Below are 21239 nucleotides of genomic sequence, written 5' to 3'. Positions count from 1 at the left end.
AACAAAACAGGTAGAAACAGAAGGGCTCAATATTGAGTATTAGGCTTTAATAAGGTTAGTGCATTTACTGACTATTTAAAATAGCTAAAAAGGGAATTAGCACAAACTTATGTCCATTCCACCTTACTGCAATAGAAATTGAGTATCAAGAGGGTCTTCAATTACAAATATACTACCCTCATAAAATGTTGCCATTCAGTCATCTTTGGGTGTTTGTGTTTTCTCTGTATCTATGATTCAGTGTTTTCTAATGCAGAAAATCTCTACTTCAAGGAACATGAACAGAGAAATATAGCCCTTTGTGAGTTGAGGGTTATTAAAAGTAAACATGATCAGATAAAAAGACAGATGTCTTCTACAGACAAGAGACATTAGGGAATGAAGAGCACAGTTAAAACTGTATTAAATTACAGTGATTAAGATGTTACAAGTTAGACTTCTTCACTAACTGGAACATTTCCACTAAAGCTTGCAGGGCTACATACTGGAACTGAACTACTAAAGGTAAAAAGCACATTATATGACATTCTAAGACTAGTAACAAAAATATAGGCTTGAGAAGAACAAACAGTGAAGTACTGTAAGTTTTCTGGGCAGAATCTCTTTGATTCCTATTTCCTGAGTATGTTATTATGGTATATTGCAATAAAACTTTTTTCTAGAAACACTAAAGGTAAAATTACCATTCAACAGTAATAGCATTATTTTCTCATATTTTAAATGTTTTATACCCTTGCAAAGCTTGATTGACTATATTTGGATGATTCAGATCAAAGTGATATTTAAATGGTCTACTACACATTTAAGTATTCCGTGGAAATAACAAAGGGTTTTTAGATACAAGACTGTGAGTCTAGCCTTACCTTTATCCAAAATGTATGAATCTAGAGTAGTCCTTCACTTCCTTGGCAATAAAATGAGGAGAATAAAATCTTCCTTTTTTACATAACAGAGTAAATGTTGTGAAGCGTAGGTACATGAGACTGGATGATTTCTTTAATACAGACATTTCACAGATAAAATTTTTGAACATTGTGTCATAGCTTACCATCCTAGCACTTTGAGAGGCTGAGCCGCCCAGACAGCCTGAGCTCAGGAGTTCGAGACCAGCCTGGGCAACACGGTAAAACCCCATCTTTACTAAAATACAAAAAATTAGCTGGCTGTGGCAGCGTACACCTGTAGTCCCAGCTACTCGGTAGGCTGAGGCAGGAGAACTGCTTGAACCTGGGAGGCGGAGGTTGCAGTGAGCCGAGATCACACCACTGCACTCCAGCCTGGGCAACAGAGCGAGACTCCGTCTCCAAAAAACAAAACAAAACAAAAAATCTCACTAGGGCACTAATCAAAGGCTTTAGTGTGATCTAGATTAAGTTGAATATCTATCTCTTTTATCTAACTATATCATTTAGAAGCAGCACATTACCCGTCTCCATGTTGCATGTAGGTTCCTGAATTCTAGTCCCATGTCTAACCTTGGCTACATGATTACATTCTCAGGGCCTCAGAGTACCTATTAATTTTGAAGATTAACAATCATAATTATAATAGTTATTGGTAAGTTGAATATTTTTTAGAAACCATGCTTAAGATTATTTAAAATTTATTTTCAAAGCTAAAGTCTTTGGCTCCAGAGAATTTGCTTCTGAAAATTATTCATCTGTTGAAGTTTATAAATAATTATTTTTTCTCAGGCTGTAATCCAGTTCTCTAGGATCTGATAAATCACATGCATGACCAAATTACAATAGAAGGATATTTTTAAAAATCGTCTAGGTACTCCCTTCAGACACACAATAAGTGAACAATCACTTAAAAATTACATTGAAATTATTTTCCCTACAAAGGATGTTTTAGTGACGCTACATGATTTTATAAATAATTTTCTGACTCTAGTGTTCAGAAAAACTTAAAGTATATCTGAAGTGTGACTAACTTTCATGAAAGCAGAGGTAAAACCACTGGAACAATTATTTTATAAATGATGACTGTCTGAAAAATATGCAGAACCCATCACAGAGTGTGTATTTACAAAGACATCAATATCTTTTAATGCCAATGACAATTTTCTTGGAGTACTATATTATTCTAAAGTGTAAACATTTATTCTGCTGTCTGCCACTATACTAGATCTCATGGCGCCATGAACATTTCTCTCTTATTTATTTTTTTTTTGCAAACTTATTCTCTCAAAAATTAAACCATTTTCCTGTATCCTTGGATAAATATCCCATAGACTTTAAAACACTGGAGAAATAAAGACATTAATTAAATTTCTGAAAGTACTTACCACCTAAGGTACAATCAAGGTCTGGCAGAATTTGGTTTGAATATGTTTAACCTCTGGAGGTGATAAACAATAAGAGATATGTACAAATTCTAACTTAGATAACCGAACTTACCTATACAGATGGTTCCATCATTAGTGATGAACCTGTCTTGGTTACTGCTGGATCTGAAGCCAGGTACACACATACAATAATAACTTCCTTCTGTGTTAGTGCAATTAGCATTTTCACCACAGGACTGAGTTAAATTTCCACATTCATTATCATCTGTTGGCATATCAATTTAAAAGATTATTTTTATATCATTGACATAAATTTTGACTATTTTCCATCAGTATTTTGGAATTTTAACTGTTAAATAGTTTAAGGTATATGATGTTTATATCTATAAACCTTAGTACTAAAGAATCCATATTCCACACTTTTTTTTTTTTTTTTTTTTTGAGACGGAGTCTCGCTCTCTCACCCAGGCTGGAGTGCAGTGGCGCAATCTCGGCTCACTGCAAGCTCCGCCTCCCGGGTTCACGCCATTCTCCTGCCTCAGCCTCTCCGAGTAGCTGGGACTACAGGCGCCCGCCACCACGCCTGGCTAATTTTTTGTATTTTTAGTAGAGATGGGGTTTCATCGTGGTCTCGATTTCCTGACCTTGTGATCCTCCCGCCTCGGCCTCCCAAAGTGCTGGGATTACAAGCGTGAGCCACAGCTCCCGGCCTATTCCACATTTTCTTATTCTTGTTTATAATATGAGATCTTCTTTGAAGTTGCAAAGCAAAATAGGATCTCTTACTTTAAACGCACTAGATATAACTATTAAATCTATATGGCAACATCTTTCAAATTTTTATATGTAATTTAATTATAACCATGTCAACAAATATATGCTCATTTTGAATTTATAGTACTCTTCATAATCCATCAAAAGCACAACATAAATTAAAAATAAAAAATCAGAAATTACAAATTGACATGTTCTTACCATGTACTATTTATTTCATCCATTGTTCCACAGAAAAAATTTGCATTACTCAGCACGCAATTTTTCATGTATTCATTGATGCATTTATTTACAACTATATGCATTATATTGTTCCATGGAAGAGTATACAATACAAAAAATTAAAAAGTAAATAATATGGTCTTTACCTTTATAATCTTACAATATAATTTATCAGGGAAGATAAAGGTTCATAAAACCTTTTTAAACATCAGAAAGCAGATTTATATTATCTGTTAAATAAATTGATTGGAAAATACGTGCTTCTCAGAGATGATCATAATGGTCTGGAGGAGGAGAGTATTTTCCAGTGACATGAAACCCTGTTGTGGGTTAAAAAACATAGTTCAAGTCCCAACCCCAGGATGTCTATGAATGTGACATTGTTTGAAATAGGCCCTTTGGATATGTTATTAAAGAAAAACAAGGTCATACTCGATTATGGTGGGTGCTAATTCAATGATTGACATCCTTATAAAAGGACGGAAATTTGGACATAGACACAGAAGAGAAGGCTTTGTGAAGACAGAGGCAGAGACTGAAAGATGTAACTGCAAACCAAAGAATGACAAGGATAGCTGGCAACCACAAAAGCTAGAGGAGGCAAGGAAGGATTATTCCCTAGACGTTTTCACGTTTTTGAAGCAGCATGGTTCTGCTGACACCTAGGTTTTAGACTTTTAGCCTACAGAGCTGTGAGAGAATATATTTCTGATATTTTAAGCCACTAATTTGGTCATAATTTTTTTATTTTTTTTATTTTTTATTTTTTTTATTATACTTTAGGTTTTAGGGTACATGTGCACAATGTGCAGGTTTGTTACATATGTATCCATGTGCCATGTTGGTGTGCTGCACCCATTAACTCGTCATTTAGCATTAGGTATATCTCCTAATGCTGTCCCTCCCCCTTCCCCCCACCCCACAACAGTCCCCGGAGTGTGATGTTCCCCTTCCTGTGTCCATGAGTTCTCATTGTTCAATTCCCACCTATGAGTGAGAACATGCTTGGTTTTTTGTCCTTGCGATAGTTTACTGAGAATGATGTTTTCCAGTTTCATCCATGTCCCTACAAGGACACGAACTCATCATTTTTTATGGCTGCATAGTATTCCATGGTGTATATGTGCCACATTTTCTTAATCCAGTCTATTGTTGTTGGACATTTGGGTTGGTTCCAACTCTTTGCTATTGTGAATAGTGCCGCAATAAACATACGTGTGCATGTGTCTTTATAGCAGCATGATTTATAGTCCTTTGGGTATATACCCAGTAATGGGATGGCTGGGTCAAATGGTATTTCTAGTTCTAGATCCCTGAGGAATTGCCACACTGACTTCCACAACGGTTGAACTAGTTTACAGTCCCACCAACAGTGTAAAAGTGTTCCTATTTCTCCACATCCTCTCCAGCACCTGTTGTTTCCTGCTTTTTTAATGATGGCCATTCTAACTGGTGTGAGATGGTATCTCACTGTGGTTTTGATTTGCATTTCTCTGATGGCCAGTGATGATGAGCATTTCTTCATGTGTTTTTTGGCTGCATAAATGTCTTCTTTTGAGAAGTGTCTGTTCATGTCCTTTGCCCACTTTTTGATGGGGTTGTTTGTTTTTTTCTTGCAAATTTGTTTATGGCAGCCCTAGAAAACTGATAGACTCAAACTGGAGAATATAGAATAGGTAAGTATCAGTTAGAGAGAAAGAGAAGAAGAAAGGAAACTAAAGGAATAAAAAATTTTGGACAAAAGTGCAGGCAGAAAAGTGACTGGGATATTCTGAAGATTGTAAGAAGCCTAATTGGGGAGCACAGAGAGAAATCATAGGAGAATCATAAAAACAAGTCAGGTTTGAAAAATGTCTTGAATCTTTATTCTTCATTTTATTCAAACCAGGCTTCATTTCTTTTTAAAGGGTGAGTTGTGTAGCATTTAATTCATATACTAGCTATTGCTCACATATAGTAATTAGTAAAAGTTGAAGATTTATTCCAAACGTTTTATAAATATTAATTAGCTTAATGCTTTCTAGAAGCTCTAGGAGGTAGGTATTATTATCTTTAACTGATGAGAAAAATACAGCAGACGGAGCCCAGGCATCACATCTAAGAGTTTTTTCTCTGTGGCATCAGATGGCTTGTTACTTTGCCATAGTTACCTTCCTGGCAGGTTGAGAGGGAATCTCAAGTTCTGCTGAATTTATTTTTTTTTTTGAGACGGAGTCTCGCTCTGTCGCCCAGGCTGGAGTGCAGTGGTGCAATCTCGGCTCACTGCAAGCTCCGCCTCCTGGGTTCATGCCATTCTCCTGCCTCAGCCTCTCCGAGTAGCTGGGACTACAGGCGCCCGCCACCACGCCCGGCTAGTTTTTTTGTATTTTTAGTAGAGACGGGGTTTCACCGTGGTCTCAATCTCCTGACCTCGTGATCCACCCGCCTCGGCCTCCCAAAGTGCTGGGATTACAAGTGTGAGCCACCGCGCCCAGCCTCTGTTGAAAATTTTAATCCCTAGCATTTGACCTGATTTATTATTGGGAAGACAGAAGACCAGAGCAGCAAGGGAAGAACTTTGAGCTTCTCCTGGAGATCAACAAATTTGAGATATGAAAGAACAAAGAAGGTTGAGTTATCAGAAGTTTGTATAGGCCAGGCAGGTAATGTAAAAGTTTGATTCCATCAGGAGTCGGACAATAGAAGGTGGTGTCGTGTAGCTTGTGGTAGCAGTAAGTACACTCTCACTTAAAAAATTTAAAATTTAAAAAATTTTGAAAGCATATTTAAGACACTTTGTTCAGATTCAGCATTTGGCCAGGCACTTGTCAAATGCCCCTAAAGCACAGCATATGGAGGTGGGAGGAAGAGACAAAAATTGCTGAAATATGACAATAAGATAAATTGTGAACAGTCTTCTATAAAATGCTGAAGAGTTAATACTTTATTAACATGCATTTAATTAATTTACCTATTTTATATAAATAATGAAGCAACTCTATATGGCTATATATACTCAGAAAGTAGATATGTATGTCTATGTATGCATAAAATAGAAATTAAACTAGTTTCTTAAAATTAACTGAGAGTGGCTCACAAATTGAACATAAGCAAAATAGTTCAACCATATTAGGTTTGATTCAGTCATTCAGTTACTCAAATATTTATGGAGTTTCCCAGTTCCCAAAAGTGAATATGTCTATACTGGGAAATAAGTAAAAATTAATCAAAAAGTCAGGATCTGTGCCCTGCTGTCAGAGTTCACATTCTAAAGGCAAGTTAACACAGAAGCATATAATTGAGTTTTTATTAAAATAAAAGTTTTCATTTTTATCTTTAAATTTGACTCCCTTCATGGCATACTGGGAGAAGTTTATATTAAACTTTAAAAGAAATTGGCTCTCAGATCAGTTATTGGTAATATAGAGGACGATGAGGATTGTATCCCTTGTGGGCTATAGCTGCAAAAATGATATGCAAAAATATAGAGAAAAAGAACTCATGAGGTCTGAGGTATTGGTTGGAGTCCAAGAAAATGAACCACTTTATATCACCTAACTGACTGTTTGTAAAAACAGATTAACTTGCCAATATGTTGCTTAACTCTCAAATATTGTTACTAGTCTTGGGTAATACATTAATAGGTAGAAAAAAACAAAAGTTGATATTAATTTTTGTGTCTCTTCCTGCTGTATGGTTTTGAGCGCTTGACCTCTTTGCTTTCTTATCAAGAATTTGGAAAGAAAAATATTTCCTTATCTATCTCCCTATCTTCTGGGCTGGATATACGATATGGACAAATTCCCTAATGGTCCAACTCAAATCTTGTTCGGTAAAATACCACTTATCTGAAAGTAACCTACCTCTTCCCTCAAGATTGTGGAGATAGGCAAGAAATTATCTATGTGAAGTAATATATAAATATGAATTATTTAAATTGCCTTAAACTTTCCAGTGTCCAACTTCATAATAATTAATCTTCAAGGAGAAAGTTTCTCTGGATGGGTATAATATAGAAAAATAAAAGTCTGCTACTTGGGCACTCTTATTTCTAATGTTCAAACCAATTCACCAGTTATACTACCTAATCCCTGTAACTAACTCTATAATTTTGGTAGATTGTAAAATAACTATTTAGATTAAGACGTCCCTTGAAAAATTCTTTAAAATACAATTATATTGGAGACACATTTTAAAATGTTATTAAAATGTTTTAATAAGGAAAAATATTTGGTATTCTCTGAGAAAAAATTCTTCCTGGTTCACCTCTGATACACTGAGTTAAGCACGGCAAGAACACAGGCATACACACAGCTCCTAACTTTAAGGTATCCATAGCTACTGGAGAAGATGTACCAACACACAAATTAGTAGATTGTAGAGTGTGTCAAACATAAAAGAGGTATTTAGTAGTACAGCGGCAACTGGAAGAAAATGGCTTCCTTAGGTCATTTGCAAGAAAAAAAATGTTTAATAATACTTTTGTATTGCCTTTGTTTTTTTTCCTACAATAAAATCTCTAAAATAATATGCAGTTTACTTCAGTGTAAAATGTGAAGTTGAAATCTAACTATTTTCCTAAAATGAGTAAGTTTTTTCATCATTATTTTTGTGTAATCATTCATTTTTTTCCTGATGTAAAATGTTATTTTTTCATATTCAAAATACACTAATTTATCTAGAACAGTTTCTGAAGTCTGTCTTATGTTGATGAGTTTTTCCACACCTTCATCACTGCCAGCCAGGTTTACTTATGAATGAGACCTTGTTTCCTTGATTTTAAGATGCCATAAATGTAAGACACATCATCAATGCAATAAAATATTTTGGAAAAAACCTATCTAATCTATACTTACTAAAAGTGTATGCATTTATTTACACAAATACATCGTACTTTCTTTACTATATAATAACGATTGACTCTAGTCTTTTTCCAGATTATATTAGGTCATTTGCAAGATAAAAAGGTGAAGATTATTGACAGAGAAGTATTAGAAAAGGAAGTGATGCTTGGAGTCAGGTAATGAAGTATAAGCAAGAGTTTAGACAAACAAAAGGGGTCCCCACCATCCAATCAGGCAAAGGAAAAAATTTACCTAAATGCCTGGAGTCCTGCAGGAACAGCATAATTTAGAGGAGGATTGTACTGTCAGACACTGGGCAGGAGGATAGCGGCTTCAGGGCAAGAATCTGTGCAGGTAGGCATGGCTGAAACCGAGAAAACACCTGCCAAGAATTTGGAATTATATCCTCCTCTGTGTTTTTATAATGTTAGGAGTGTGAATGGTTTATAAATGGGATACATGATCATAAGCAAGAAAGGAAAATAATGCAAGACATGATTACAAAAAGATCTCTGCAGCTTGGGAAGCAAACAAGTAAATAAACCAAACTATGCCACAAATAAAGAAAACTAAGGCCCAAGTAACTCTGGTTACAAGACTTGAGGAACTAACCAAAGCAGAATCAAGGAGAAAGAAGTAGAGACTATTTCAGAAATATTTAGGTGTTACGAGTCAGTGATTTGGAGAAGATAAAGAAAAGAGGGTAGGATTAAACAGGTGATGGCTACATGCAAATTTTTATATCATACTTTACTTTTCTGTATTTTACATTTTTCATAATAAAATAATACTTAAAATATCAGTGGGGCTTGGAGACTGAATGGATATTTGAGTTGGCTGAAGAGAGGGGAACAGCAAAAATGAAATCCAGGTTCTGACTTGGAGGGATCTGGTGGATAAATTGATCCACTTACCAGGACAGGGAGAAGCAGAGGAGGAATATTCTTTCAGGGTAAGATGTTGAGTCACTTTTGGACATAAAATGTTGATGTGCCTTAATTAACTGAGGACATTTCAGAAGACATATCAATAGTTCCATAGTCAACCATAAAGTCATGAATTGTCTATTCACGGGAGAAAGCTCATGACTCCCTTCTTCTCTTCCAGAGCATGAGTCAGATTCAAGAGCATGGCATTTCTCAGCTCCTGAGAAAAGGGGCAAGCCTGCTGTTTTTCTTTGAGCTTCATCTTTAAATGGACTCCTTTGCTCTCCTTCTAACTTCCCAGGTTCCATCTCAGCTTACAGAGTATGGGTGTGGGCATTATTGCACTCTTGTTTTGCCTCCCCACCCTCCGTTTTTGGTTGTCCTTTGTATCTTCTTCCTTGAGTTTACTTCTTCTTATCAATCAAGTGATAAAGTCCAGAGGATTGTGGGTAGGATGTGAAGGTAGAGAAAAATGACAAAGGAAGCCTCTCCACGTATTTTTGCTTTCAGCATTACCAGAAAAAGCCTTTGGGGTTCCACATGGTTCAGCCCAACTTGCCAGTAAACTACACAGGGGATTAAAATAATAAACAGATGCATATGTCTAAAATATATTTTCAAAATATCTGTTGGCATTTTGTTTCTGTTGTTGATGGTTAGCTACTCGTTTAGTTATTTTGGAGTTACATCAACAAGTGGATTAGCAAGATTTATACCCGATAGTATGAAAGAATTATTTCAGGGAAAACATGTATTTCAAGCATTCTGTTAAATGGTACATTTTATTTTACTTAATTGTTGCAACAATGCAATGATTAATATTGTCGTTATTTTACTTAAGAGGAAACTAAAGCTCAGATGGGTTAAATCATGCTGGCGTAGAAAGAGAATCTGGTAGACACAGTTTTTATGCTTAAGACTGTCTGACTCCAAAGACCAAGTTATTTTTTAGCATTGAAGAGTGAAGTGTACTTTATCATAAAGTGTACTTATTAATAAGACATAAAGAGTGAGCATATAATTCTCCAAATTCAAGAGTGATATTGAGTCCCCTAGTAATGAAACATTTTTTACCACAAACCATATGATTATGTTACCTTCTTTGTATAATAGGACATAAGTTTATTTGCTTTATAACACACTGGTATTCCAGAATCTTAACAAGATTTTAGTTTATATTTCATTTTTTAATCTATTGACCAAAGATGGAGAAAAATAGAAAAAAGAAAAAAAGAATCATCTCTTTCTTTTTTTATCACTTGAGATATTATTGGCCGGGCTCAAATTGATTATAACAACTTGAAATCTATGGAACTTTAACAGCAGCATCACTACTGTACACATGTTCCCTCTGGACGTGATTGCTAGTGTTGCTCTGTAAATTTGAACACTAAAACGACTATAACCATTATGTGATTCCTTGTGAACAGGCCGTCTGTGTCAAAGGTGGAGTAACATAGAAAGTTTTTTTTTTTTTTTTCCTCTTTTTCCCCAATGCAGCTGCTGGGCTCATTTGTTTTCAACAGCACTGGAATTCTCTTTCCGTATCAGTACTATAAGGAACTTTAAAAGATCATCATTACCCTTCTCAATTATGGACTTTCTGTGGTTTGTATTTATTTTGTGAATACCAAGGTAAAAATACAGGTAACGAGATAAGGAGGAAGAAAAGATCACCAGAAAGGAAAGAGAAAAAAAAGAACTACAATGAATCTAGAATGGATTCCATCAGTCAAGACAACTAATAGACTCATTAAGCCCGTAGTGTAAACTCACATTTCCTTGACCATGAACTCAAATTCAATTTATTAAAGGAAATGTAAAATTCATCAAACGAAAGAGTTACAATTGTAAAGGTAAATAAAGCAGAGTTATACAAGAATAAAATGTTTGTGTTGGGTATTTATTATTATTTTCAATATCTTCATTGGGAATGAATTTTTAAAGTGTTTGAAACTACAGGTTCATTTCAAAATTTTTTTGAAGGAAAAATGTCCCTTTGTCTATGAGTCAGACTTTGAAAAGTATGTATAAGCCAGGAAAAAAACCAAACAATACTTGTATAGAATGGTCTCTGTTTCTGTTTACACTTACTTATTTTCTGAGGGGAAATGTAGCACTTAAGAAAATGTTCCTGTTTTATATTATTATCAGTTTTTGGTCCTCTTTGTCAGAACTATTAATATACACATATTAGAAAAACAAATTCTTCATTTTGTTATTCTACTTATATTTCAAAATGAAGTATAAGTAGAGAAGGTAAATGAAATGAAACAATCTTATGTTTGTACATATTGGAAACCACTTATCTTGCCCATTGGAGATATGTAAATTCTGACACATTTTTTTCAAACTATCAAAGACTCTAAAACTTTGTCATTCCATTGTATCTATCAATCAATGGTACAGTAAAGATGAGTAATGCTCTTATAGTAACTCTGGGACTTACATGATGGCTATAAAGTTGTTTTTGAGGAGCTAGTTTTATTGAATTTTGTTTCTAATCATTGAAGTAATGCACATTCAATGGGAAAAATTAAATCATTGGTAGAAAAATCTTAAAAGCTCTCAGTTGCAAAAAAAACCGCTGCTAGTTCACAAAGGAAAAACTATTAGAATAGTATCGGATTCTTGCTAACATCACTGAAAGACAATTTCTTTATACTTGAAAACCTGTTTTGAAACTCAAATCCGATCATATTTATCCACTACATAAAACCTGTTGATGGACATCCTTTACCCCTCAGGATGATACGCTCCTTCCATAATTTGTGATTATAACCTTGACCTCTATATTTATTGCATTTAGGAATGACATTAGTTATTAGTTATTGCATTTAGATATTGCTGAAACACAAAAATTAGCAGGACTTTGTCTTCATTTTTTTAATATAAACTAGGATATCAATTCTTTACCCCTTTGCTTCTTGGTATAGCACTGTAAACTTACATAACTTTCCCAGCATTCAGTTTAAGTTCTGTCAGATACGTGTCCCATACCTAGATGTTATCCCTTCTGGAAGCCTGCATTGGTTATGTCAACTGCACCTAGCCTTGCACATTTTATTAGCCGTTCATAGAGATTTGACTCCAATTACATCTAAGCAAGAAATGGAAACAAACTCATAGTTTATTCCTCTATGAGTCAACAAGTTCATCGTGCTCTCATACTGATTACTATGTGAAAAACAGTATTTGTCTAGTGTTCAAGTCTATGTTAGCTTTTAATTTTTGGTAAGGCAAGAGTCTAACACTCATTTTGCAAATCTCTCAATCTGTTCATTTTCTTCCCCATTTTTAAAATCTATTATGCAAAACCAGGTTGCTCAAATATTATTTGTCACAATGAGTAATATAATGTAATATTGTTGACAACAGAGAATTGAATCAGATATCAATATCATAAAATTAAAATTACCTAATGTTTGAGAAAACAACAATAAAGAAATAAAAACCCTTGTAAATAATGAGACAAAGAAGAAAAAGAAGTTAAAATGGAAGCATTGTGTCCTTCAGAAAACAGAAATGACCTCAGCCATACATTGTCTTACTAAGCCTCACTTTATTGCACTTTGCAGATATTGCAATTTCATGGTTTGTTTCAGCTCTGTGTCAATCAAGTCCATTGGCATCATTTTTCCAAAAGCACGTGCTCACTTCTTGTCTGTGTCATATTTTGCAATTCGCACAATACTTCAGACTTTTTCATGATCACTATACCAGTTATTGCAATATGTGATTAGTGTTCTTTGATATTATGATTGTAATTGTTTTGGGGTGCCATGAACCATGCCCATATAAGATGGCAAACTTAATTGATAAATGTTGCGTGTTCTGACTGCTGAACCTACTGGCTGTTTCTAAGTCTCTTCATCGCTCAGCCCTCCCTATTTCCTGAGACACAATAATACTAAAATTAGGCCAGTTAATAACCCTACAATGGTCTCTAAGTAAGTGCTCAAGTGAAAGGAAGAGTTGCATTTATGTCACTTTAAATCAAAAGCTAGAGATAATTAAGCAGAGTGAGGAAGGCATGTCAAAAGCTGAGACAGCCCAAAGCCTAGGCCTCTTGCACCAAACAGCCAAGTTGTGAATGCAGAGGAAGAGCTCTTGAAGGAAATTAAAAGTGCCGCTCCAGTGAACATACAAATGCTAAGAAAGTGAAAAAGCCTTATTGTTGATATGGTGAAAGTTTTAGTTGTCTACATAGAAGATCAAACCAGCCACACCATTTCCTTAAGACAAAGTCTAATCCAGAATAAGACTGTAATTCCCATCAATTCTGTAAAGGCTGAAAGAGGTGAGGAAATTGTAGAAGAAAATTTGAAAGCTAGCATAGGTCGGTTCATGAGGTTCATGTTCTCCATAATATAAAAGTGCAAGAAGAGACAGGAGGTGCTGATGTGGAAGCTGCAGCAAGTTATCGAGAAATCTGGCTAAGATAGTTGTTAAAAGTGGCTACAGGAAACAATAGATTTTCAGTGTAGATGAAACAGCCTTCTATTGGAAGAAGATGCCCTGTGAGACTTTCATAGCTAGAGAGGAGAAGTCAATGCCTGGCTCCAAAGCTTCAAAGCACAGGCTGATGCTCTTGTTAGGGACTGATGCAGCTGTTGATTTTAAGTTGATGCCAGTGCTCATTTACCATTCCAAATATCCTGGAGCCTTTAGAATTGTGCTAAATCTACTCTGCTTGTGCTCTATAAAGAAACAATCCTTTTATGACAGCACATCTGTTTACAGCATGGTTTACCGAATACATTAAGCCCATTGTTAAAAAAATAAAACCGTGGGCCTACTTCTCAGAAAACAAGATTCCTTTCAAAATATTACTACTCATTGTCAATCCATCTGATCATCCAAGAGCTCTGATGGAGATGTCCCAGAAAATGAAGGTTATTTTCATGCCTGCAAATAACATCCATTCTGCAGCTCAGGTCGACAAATAATTTTTACTTTTAAGTTCTATTATTTAAGAAATACACTTTTATAAGGTTGTAGCTGCCATAGATAGTGATTCCTCTGATGGATCTGGACAAGTAAATTGAAATTCTGGAAATGATTCACCATTCTAGATGTCATTAAGAATATTTGTGAATCATGGGAGGAGGTGAAGATATCAACATTAACAGTAGTTTGGAAGAAGTTGATTCCAACCCTCATAGATGACTTGGAGGGGTTCAAGACTTCAGTGGAGGAAGTAACTGCAGATGTGGTGGAAATATCAAGAGAACTAGAAATGCAGCCTGAGATGTGACTGAATTGCTGCAATCTCATGATAGAACTTTAATAGATGAGAAGTTGCTTCTTATGAATAAGCAAAGAAAGTTTTTTTTCCTGAGATGAAATCTATTTCTGGTGAAAATGCTGTGAACACTGTTGAAATGACAAAAAACGATTTCGAATATTTCATAAACTTAGTTGATAAAGCAACGGCAGGGTTTGAGAGGACTGACTCCAATTTTAAAAGATATTCCATGGGTAAAATGCTATCAAATAGCATTGCATGCTGCAGGGAAATCTTTTGTGACAGAAAGAGTCAATCCAAGTGGAAAATTTCATCGTCTTGTTTTAAGAAATTGTCACAGTTATCACAGTCTTTGGCAACCACCACCCTGATCCATCAGCAGCCAACATCAAGGCAAGACCTTCCACCAGCAACATGTTTATGACTTGCTGAAGGTTCAGATAATTGGTGGCATTTTTCAGCAATAAAGTATTTTAAATTAAAGTACATACATTGTTTTCTTTAGACATAATGCTACTACACACTTACTACTGTATAATGTAATGTAAACATAACTTATGTGCACTGGGAAATTAAAAATATTGTGTGGCTTACTTTATTGTGATACCCGCTTTATGGCACTAGTCAGAACCAAATTTACAATATCTCCGAGGTATGCCTTTATGTAATTCATAGAAGAAAACAGAAATAGCTCATTGCTCTACATACATATTTATCTTTACTAATAATCAAAGAAACTAAAATTAAAATAGAAAATGAAAGCCCAATTATCAGCTACAAAATTGGCAAAGTATATTTAGAAATTATGATCAGTGTTTTAAGCAGTGATTAATAAGTAGGCAAATTGGTTACGACACCGTCACACACTCAATACCACCATTTGCCAGGCCGATAGTTTTTAAACCGGACTCAGTCACTGGGCTGAAATAGCAAAAATACATTCATATCATCCTTAACATCTTCAGTTATTCGTGTCTCCAGTCTGACCTGTGTGTGTGTTTACCTCCTAGGCAAAATGTCAGAACATTGCATGGACTGGTGGACTGCCTGATCTCATAATCTTGTTTTCTTTTTTAATAGCAAGCACCTTATAGAAGCAATGAAATTCGATTTGTATTTCCTTGTATTTTATTGGTCTGGACTCATTTATTCAAACATTTTACTTTCTTAAAACTGTCGATGAAAGTATACTGAACCAGAGTCAGTATAATCAGAGCATTCACATATCCTGCTCTCTCAAGGATAGACACTTTTACATCAAGATCACCAAAGGTGGCCATCTATTTTCCCATGAACCTTCTTGATAGATATTTAAGTCTAAGGTTCAGAGATCTGTCAAAAGTTATATACAAGAATATGCACAGAAGTAATATAAAGGATAAGCCAAAGCCTAAATGCCCAATACAAATATTTTGAATAAGCTAAAAGTGTACAGCCATTCAAAATAACATTTTGAAGAATACTAATTAACAGTAGATAATATCTGCAGTTTAAGAAGTGAAACATCCCGAAAAACACAAAGATGAATCTCATCCCTCATTGCTTATTGATGAGTTAAAGTATCTCTTGCATCTTTTAAGAAAAATGCTTACATAAAGGCATATCATTGTATTAAGCATTTTACAGAAATAAAAATGTGGCTTTAAAAAATCTGTTTATATAATGGTTTTTCTAAAACTATTAAATTTTGCAAAAACTAATCCGATTTTAAAACCATATCTGTATACATGGCACTTCATGATTTTATATGTTTGTAAATATCTAGTATCTAAAATTATCACACAAACAATAAACATTTAAATTAGACTTCTGATAACCATAGGCCTTTAAAATATACCATAAATTTGACAATGAATCTGATTCGTGGATCTTGAAACAATAATTATAGCCCCGACACTCTTATTGAGTGACCCAACATAATTATCCTGTGTCTCAGATCATATACATGACAAAGCTAATTGTAAGACATGGAGTCACAAGGAAATTGGATATATTGTTTTAACTCTTCCACTTTACTGTGTGCTTCTTAATGTTTTGCAATTTTTTTTAAAGTAACCTTGCAATGGACTGCTGCTTGTGTTTTCCCACCCCCAAATTTGTATGTTGAATTCCTAACCCCCAAGGTGATGGTATTAGGAATTAGGAACTTTTCCAGGTGAATGGAATTAGTGCCCTTATAAAAGAGGCTCCAGAGAACTCATTTACTCCTTCCACCCTGCAGGGGTACAGCAAGAAGTCACCAAAAAGCAGGTCCTCACCAGGCAATGAATCTGCTAGTGCTCTGATCGTAGACTTTCCAGCTTCTGCAACTCTGAGCAATGAATTTTTGTTGTTTACAAGATACCCAGTTTACGGTACTTTTGTTATAGCAGTCAAAATGAACTAAGACAAATCTATAGTAAGAAATGCATTTTATGCACCCATATTTATTCATAGAGTAACTTTTTTCATCAAAATATTTATCTTTCCATCAGCTATTGTGTGTGCTCTATTTTTTATGACTCTATGTACTTCAGTATTAATTTTTTTAGATGGAGTCTCGCTGTCACCAGGCTGAAGTGCAGTTGTGCGATCTTGGATCGCTGCAACCTCCACCTCCTGAGTTCAAGTGATTCTCCTGCCTCAGCCTCCTGAGTAGCTGGGTGCCAACCTCTGACTCATGGGTTCAAGCGATTCTCCTGCCTCAGCCTCCTGAGTAGCTGGGACTACAGGTGCATGCCACCTCACCCAGCTAATTTTTGTATTTTTAGTAGAGACGGGGTTCCACCATGTTGGCCAGGATGGTCTCGGTCTCTTGACCTTGTGATCCATCCACCTCGACCTCCCAAAGTGCTGGGATTACAGACATGAGTACTTCAGTATGTTTTAAAGTGCTGGTAATAATCTGCTACTTTGACTGTATGGCATCCTAATGGGTCATGAAAGACAGTTTGAACAAGAAGCAATCCACTCAAGTCACTTGATTCTGTTTAGTTCTGTTTAGTTCTGTTTGATTCTGTTTAGTTCTGTTTAGTAAAGTTTCACTTTCTAAGACACCATTTGATGATGACCTACTGTGTGCCAGGTGTCAGACAATATTTTTAATGGCCTTCACAACAGTCTTGCAGCAGGACATCAGGGTCACATGTAGCCCTGATGTTCTTAAATGGCACCATTTTATGACTTAGAAAAAGATGCCCTTTCTGGGTGGATGCGGCTTTGCCGGCATGTGACTAGGTAAGCACAAAGAAATATAGAACCTTTGTTCCATTCTCTGTTAAAGAGTAGTCCTGCATCATGATACATGGCTTGAGAATCAGAATATGGGCAGGATTCCAGGCTATAATTCTTTTTTTTTTTTTGGATGGAGTTTTGCTCCTGTTGCCCAGGCTGGAGTGCAATGGCAAGATCTCAGCTCCCTGCAACCCCCTCCTCCCAGGTTCAAACGATTCTCCTGCTTCAGCTTCCCAAGTAGCTGGGATTACAGGCATGTGCCATCACGCCTGGCTAATTTTGTATTTTTCAGTAGAGACAGAGTTTCACCATGTTGGTCAGGCTGGTCTCGAACTCCTGACCTCAGGTGATCCACCCACCTCGGTCTCTCAAAGTATTGGGATTACAGGCATGAGCCACTGGGCCCTCATATATATATATAGGCCTTCCAGGCTATAATTAAATGAACATTTAATGTGCTCTGAATATGTCTCAGTTTGCAGTCTTTTGTTCTTCTCCTTAGCGATCACATTCATTATTCTGTGTTCACCTACTGCCACTGCGGACACTCCTACATATTTTTTCCTCCACCTATGATTTCTTTCTGCAATTTAACTCAATAGCTACTAGACATTTCCGTTTACCTCTCCAAATATTCTCCTACAATAAATATGGTAAGTTTTAGCCTACTCATATATGCCTTTATCTGTGAAGATGGCAGCCATTTGGCCTCGTGTTCTTTCTATCCACACCATGATTTCACCCTTCCTCCTGCCGACCCAGGTTGAAGACACCTTTCCTTGCCTCTCTCCCCTGTCTCCCCCATCTAAGCTGAAACGTTATATTGAGGATGTTAGGATAACATCTTTTTCTTTTGATATTTTCCATAAGTCAACTATTCTTCAAAAATATAGCGAAATATCATTCATGTATTTTGTTTTATATAGAGAGATGAAAATAGTTTTTATTTGCTTAGAGAAAAGAATACAGAATTTAACTTCAGTGATTTTTTTTCATCTTCAGGTAACATTCTTTCAAATCTGACCGATATCTCACAATGTGCAAAATAAAATGCACTAATAGTGAGGATATAGTTAAATTCTATGGCTACACAAAACTAAGCAAGCAACAAACGGATTAGTATAAAATAGGGTGCCAATCTACTTGAGAAAAATGTTCATGGAAGTTCGTCTTTTCTTATGAAAACTTACTGTGCAAAGCTATTGTGTGTATGAAATCTTTTCATATTTTATTATAAGCTGAGGAACTCTCCACAAATCTGCCCTCTGTTTTAAACTGTGAGATTCTCAAGGAAAAAAGATCATAATTTACTGATATTTGTATTTTCAGAAATTGCTGGAAATTACCTGGCACATAGAAGATGAACAATAAATTCTTGTTCAGTGAGGTGACCACAAGAGTAAGCTTTCTTGATTTCACCCAGGTATAAATATGTCAAACATCTATTATCGACAAGTTGTTTAAGGGCTGGCATAGGATTCGTTTATAGATACAAATCTTCGTGGTGTTCACATTGCAACACAGAGGCTATGCATGCATAATAAGTAATCCAAAATCTACATTCCCTTTGCCCCAACACCTCTTTGCTTCTTTGATACCTGTCTGCTTTGCCTACCTGATCCCAAACTTCTCTGAGCCCAGAAAGGAGCTGAAGAGACCCTGCCACGATTGGAATATTCTCACGCCCAGCATGCTGTCAACGTTGTCTTTCTCTGTCTCTTGAAGTCTCCTTAGCAAGATGGAAACATCTAATTGGATGTGTATATTTGAAGTCTAATTTGGGACCACGGAAAATAAATCTTGAATTCTTAAGTTTTATACTCTCCAGATCAAATATGACATTTGTTTATATTTTAAGACAAATACGCTTTTATCTTAAAGCATGCTACAGAAATATTATCATTTATGTCTACTAGATCTTACATCATTAGTCTTGTGACAATTTTACATGATTTCTTCATAAAATAAGATGAAAATAAATGTATACATGGTAAAAATCAAGGCCCCAAGAACTAACTAAAGCATGTGAAGAAACAGTGTTTATTAGGCATACAATAAACCTATGGAAATTTCTTCAATTCTTAGATGAGTTCATTGATTTAAAGATTGTTGCTATTCAAAAAATGTGAGTAATTTATAACTATTTAAATTGAAAATGACACTGAGTGTAATCAAATATCAGGCTTCCAGTCCTACAATAATTGCCTAAAGGGTCAGTTAGAAGTTGCTTTCCTCTATCAGTTTTGCAGTCTTCTGCCACTGGTTAGGTACGCTGAACTGTGTGAAGATGATTTAACTAACAGTTCAGAACCTGGAAAAATACATGATGCCTTATTTTCTGGAACAGTGATCTGACCCAATATGGGAGGGTAAAATTGATATATAATTTAAGACATTATTACTTAAGAGCAAAGGAGACTGATTCAAAAACTTTTGTCCAACTTGAAAATGAATGTTCAATGAATGTTCAAGATCACAGTGATCCTGCTATTATTGTAAAATGTACGTTTATTTATCACTCTAGTGCTTTTCTAGCTCAGAGTATGCAGTTACTGTGTTTATGTTTAATAACAGCCTTTTATGACAAGCACTGAAGTCTTAGAGTTATCTCATTTTTATTTCAGACACTATTTCTGATCAAAGTACAAAGCAGAAAAGGTCACACAATAACCTTAGAATTAAGTTGTTTACATCCCCATATATGAGGCAAAAGTGAAAATAGCAAGGGCACTGTAGGCAGCTTAGATTAGGTTGCATTCCTACTATCTACTTAAAATGTTTTTATGTTTATTTTTCCCCTAGCACTACTGTTAGCAATGTCATTTCAAAACCTAATAAAATTCTTCCATTTAAGTTCTTTCCTTCTAAAATGTTTCATCAATCATAGTAAAACTGTGTGCTCTGTCATAGGGTAATTGCAAATTGGCATAACAAGGAGGGCATCTACATGTCCTTATCCTCCTTATCTTCACACTGGGCAAGGATGACAGCCAATTTATTAGTTGAGATACTGTTAAACTCATCAAATAAAATACTGTTTTCTGCTTCTGTAATGTTTTCTGTTATGGTATCAAAGTTGTTTCTTTCAAACATCCATTTAAAAATCACTGTGATAGCAGTTAGTTATGTCTGATGACTTTTTTGTGCACACTTACTGAAAATGAGGACTTCTTCAGATTCTGGCTAAATGACTCATACAAGAGATTTTGGAAGGGAAAAGATATGTAACCAGAATGCAACTCTGCTTATTGGTACAACTAAAAAGTATGAAGACTTTAAATTGGGAAGATAAACCCTAGTCCTGGATTTATTTACAATAATATTATTTTATTTTTGGAGAGAATAAGTCACTCAATTCTATTTTGTGTCTCGTTTTCTCACCTATAAAGTGATTATATTAATTATCCAGCTTTCTAATGTTCTGTAGAATTGTGTTTAGCAAAAAAGAGACAGTGGCTGTAAATAGTCTTTAAAAAAACTGTGAAGCTAAAATATCCTTGGATTTTAATAATTAAAAACAGAAATGTACCAAATTCAAAATATAGAAATCCTTTTGATGCTTATAATTATCTAGTCCAGAGTTCTAGTAAAATGCAAATATATATTTTGGGAGTTTTTTTAAATTTACAAGCTAAAGTCATTTAACTCTTAAATCTTGAAAACGATCATATAAATGTGACCCAATAAAACTAATTTGTATGATACTTTGTTATAAGAATAAAATTTAGGCAAAAAACTGACTG

The 21239-nt window shown here is 35.2% G+C and overlaps 1 protein-coding gene across 3 annotated transcripts in view; it reads right to left on the bottom strand.

Annotated features, from left to right (window-relative positions):
* Nucleotides 1-21239, bottom strand: part of ADGRL4 (adhesion G protein-coupled receptor L4) — a 149770-nt gene that overhangs the window by 52834 nt on the left and 75697 nt on the right. For all 3 annotated transcript variants that reach the window (XM_030825141.1, XM_003260239.4, XM_030825140.1), the window contains exon 3: nt 2403-2555. In XM_030825141.1, the coding sequence (XP_030681001.1) occupies nt 2403-2475 (73 nt within the window). In that variant the 5' untranslated portion in view covers nt 2476-2555. The remainder of the gene's footprint in view (nt 1-2402; nt 2556-21239) is intronic.

This window comes from Nomascus leucogenys, chromosome 12 (assembly GCF_006542625.1).
Source record: "Nomascus leucogenys isolate Asia chromosome 12, Asia_NLE_v1, whole genome shotgun sequence".
NCBI lineage: Eukaryota > Metazoa > Chordata > Mammalia > Primates > Hylobatidae > Nomascus > Nomascus leucogenys.
The sequence above is the reverse complement of the archived record's forward strand: the minus strand, read 5'-3'. Positions and strand labels throughout refer to the sequence as shown.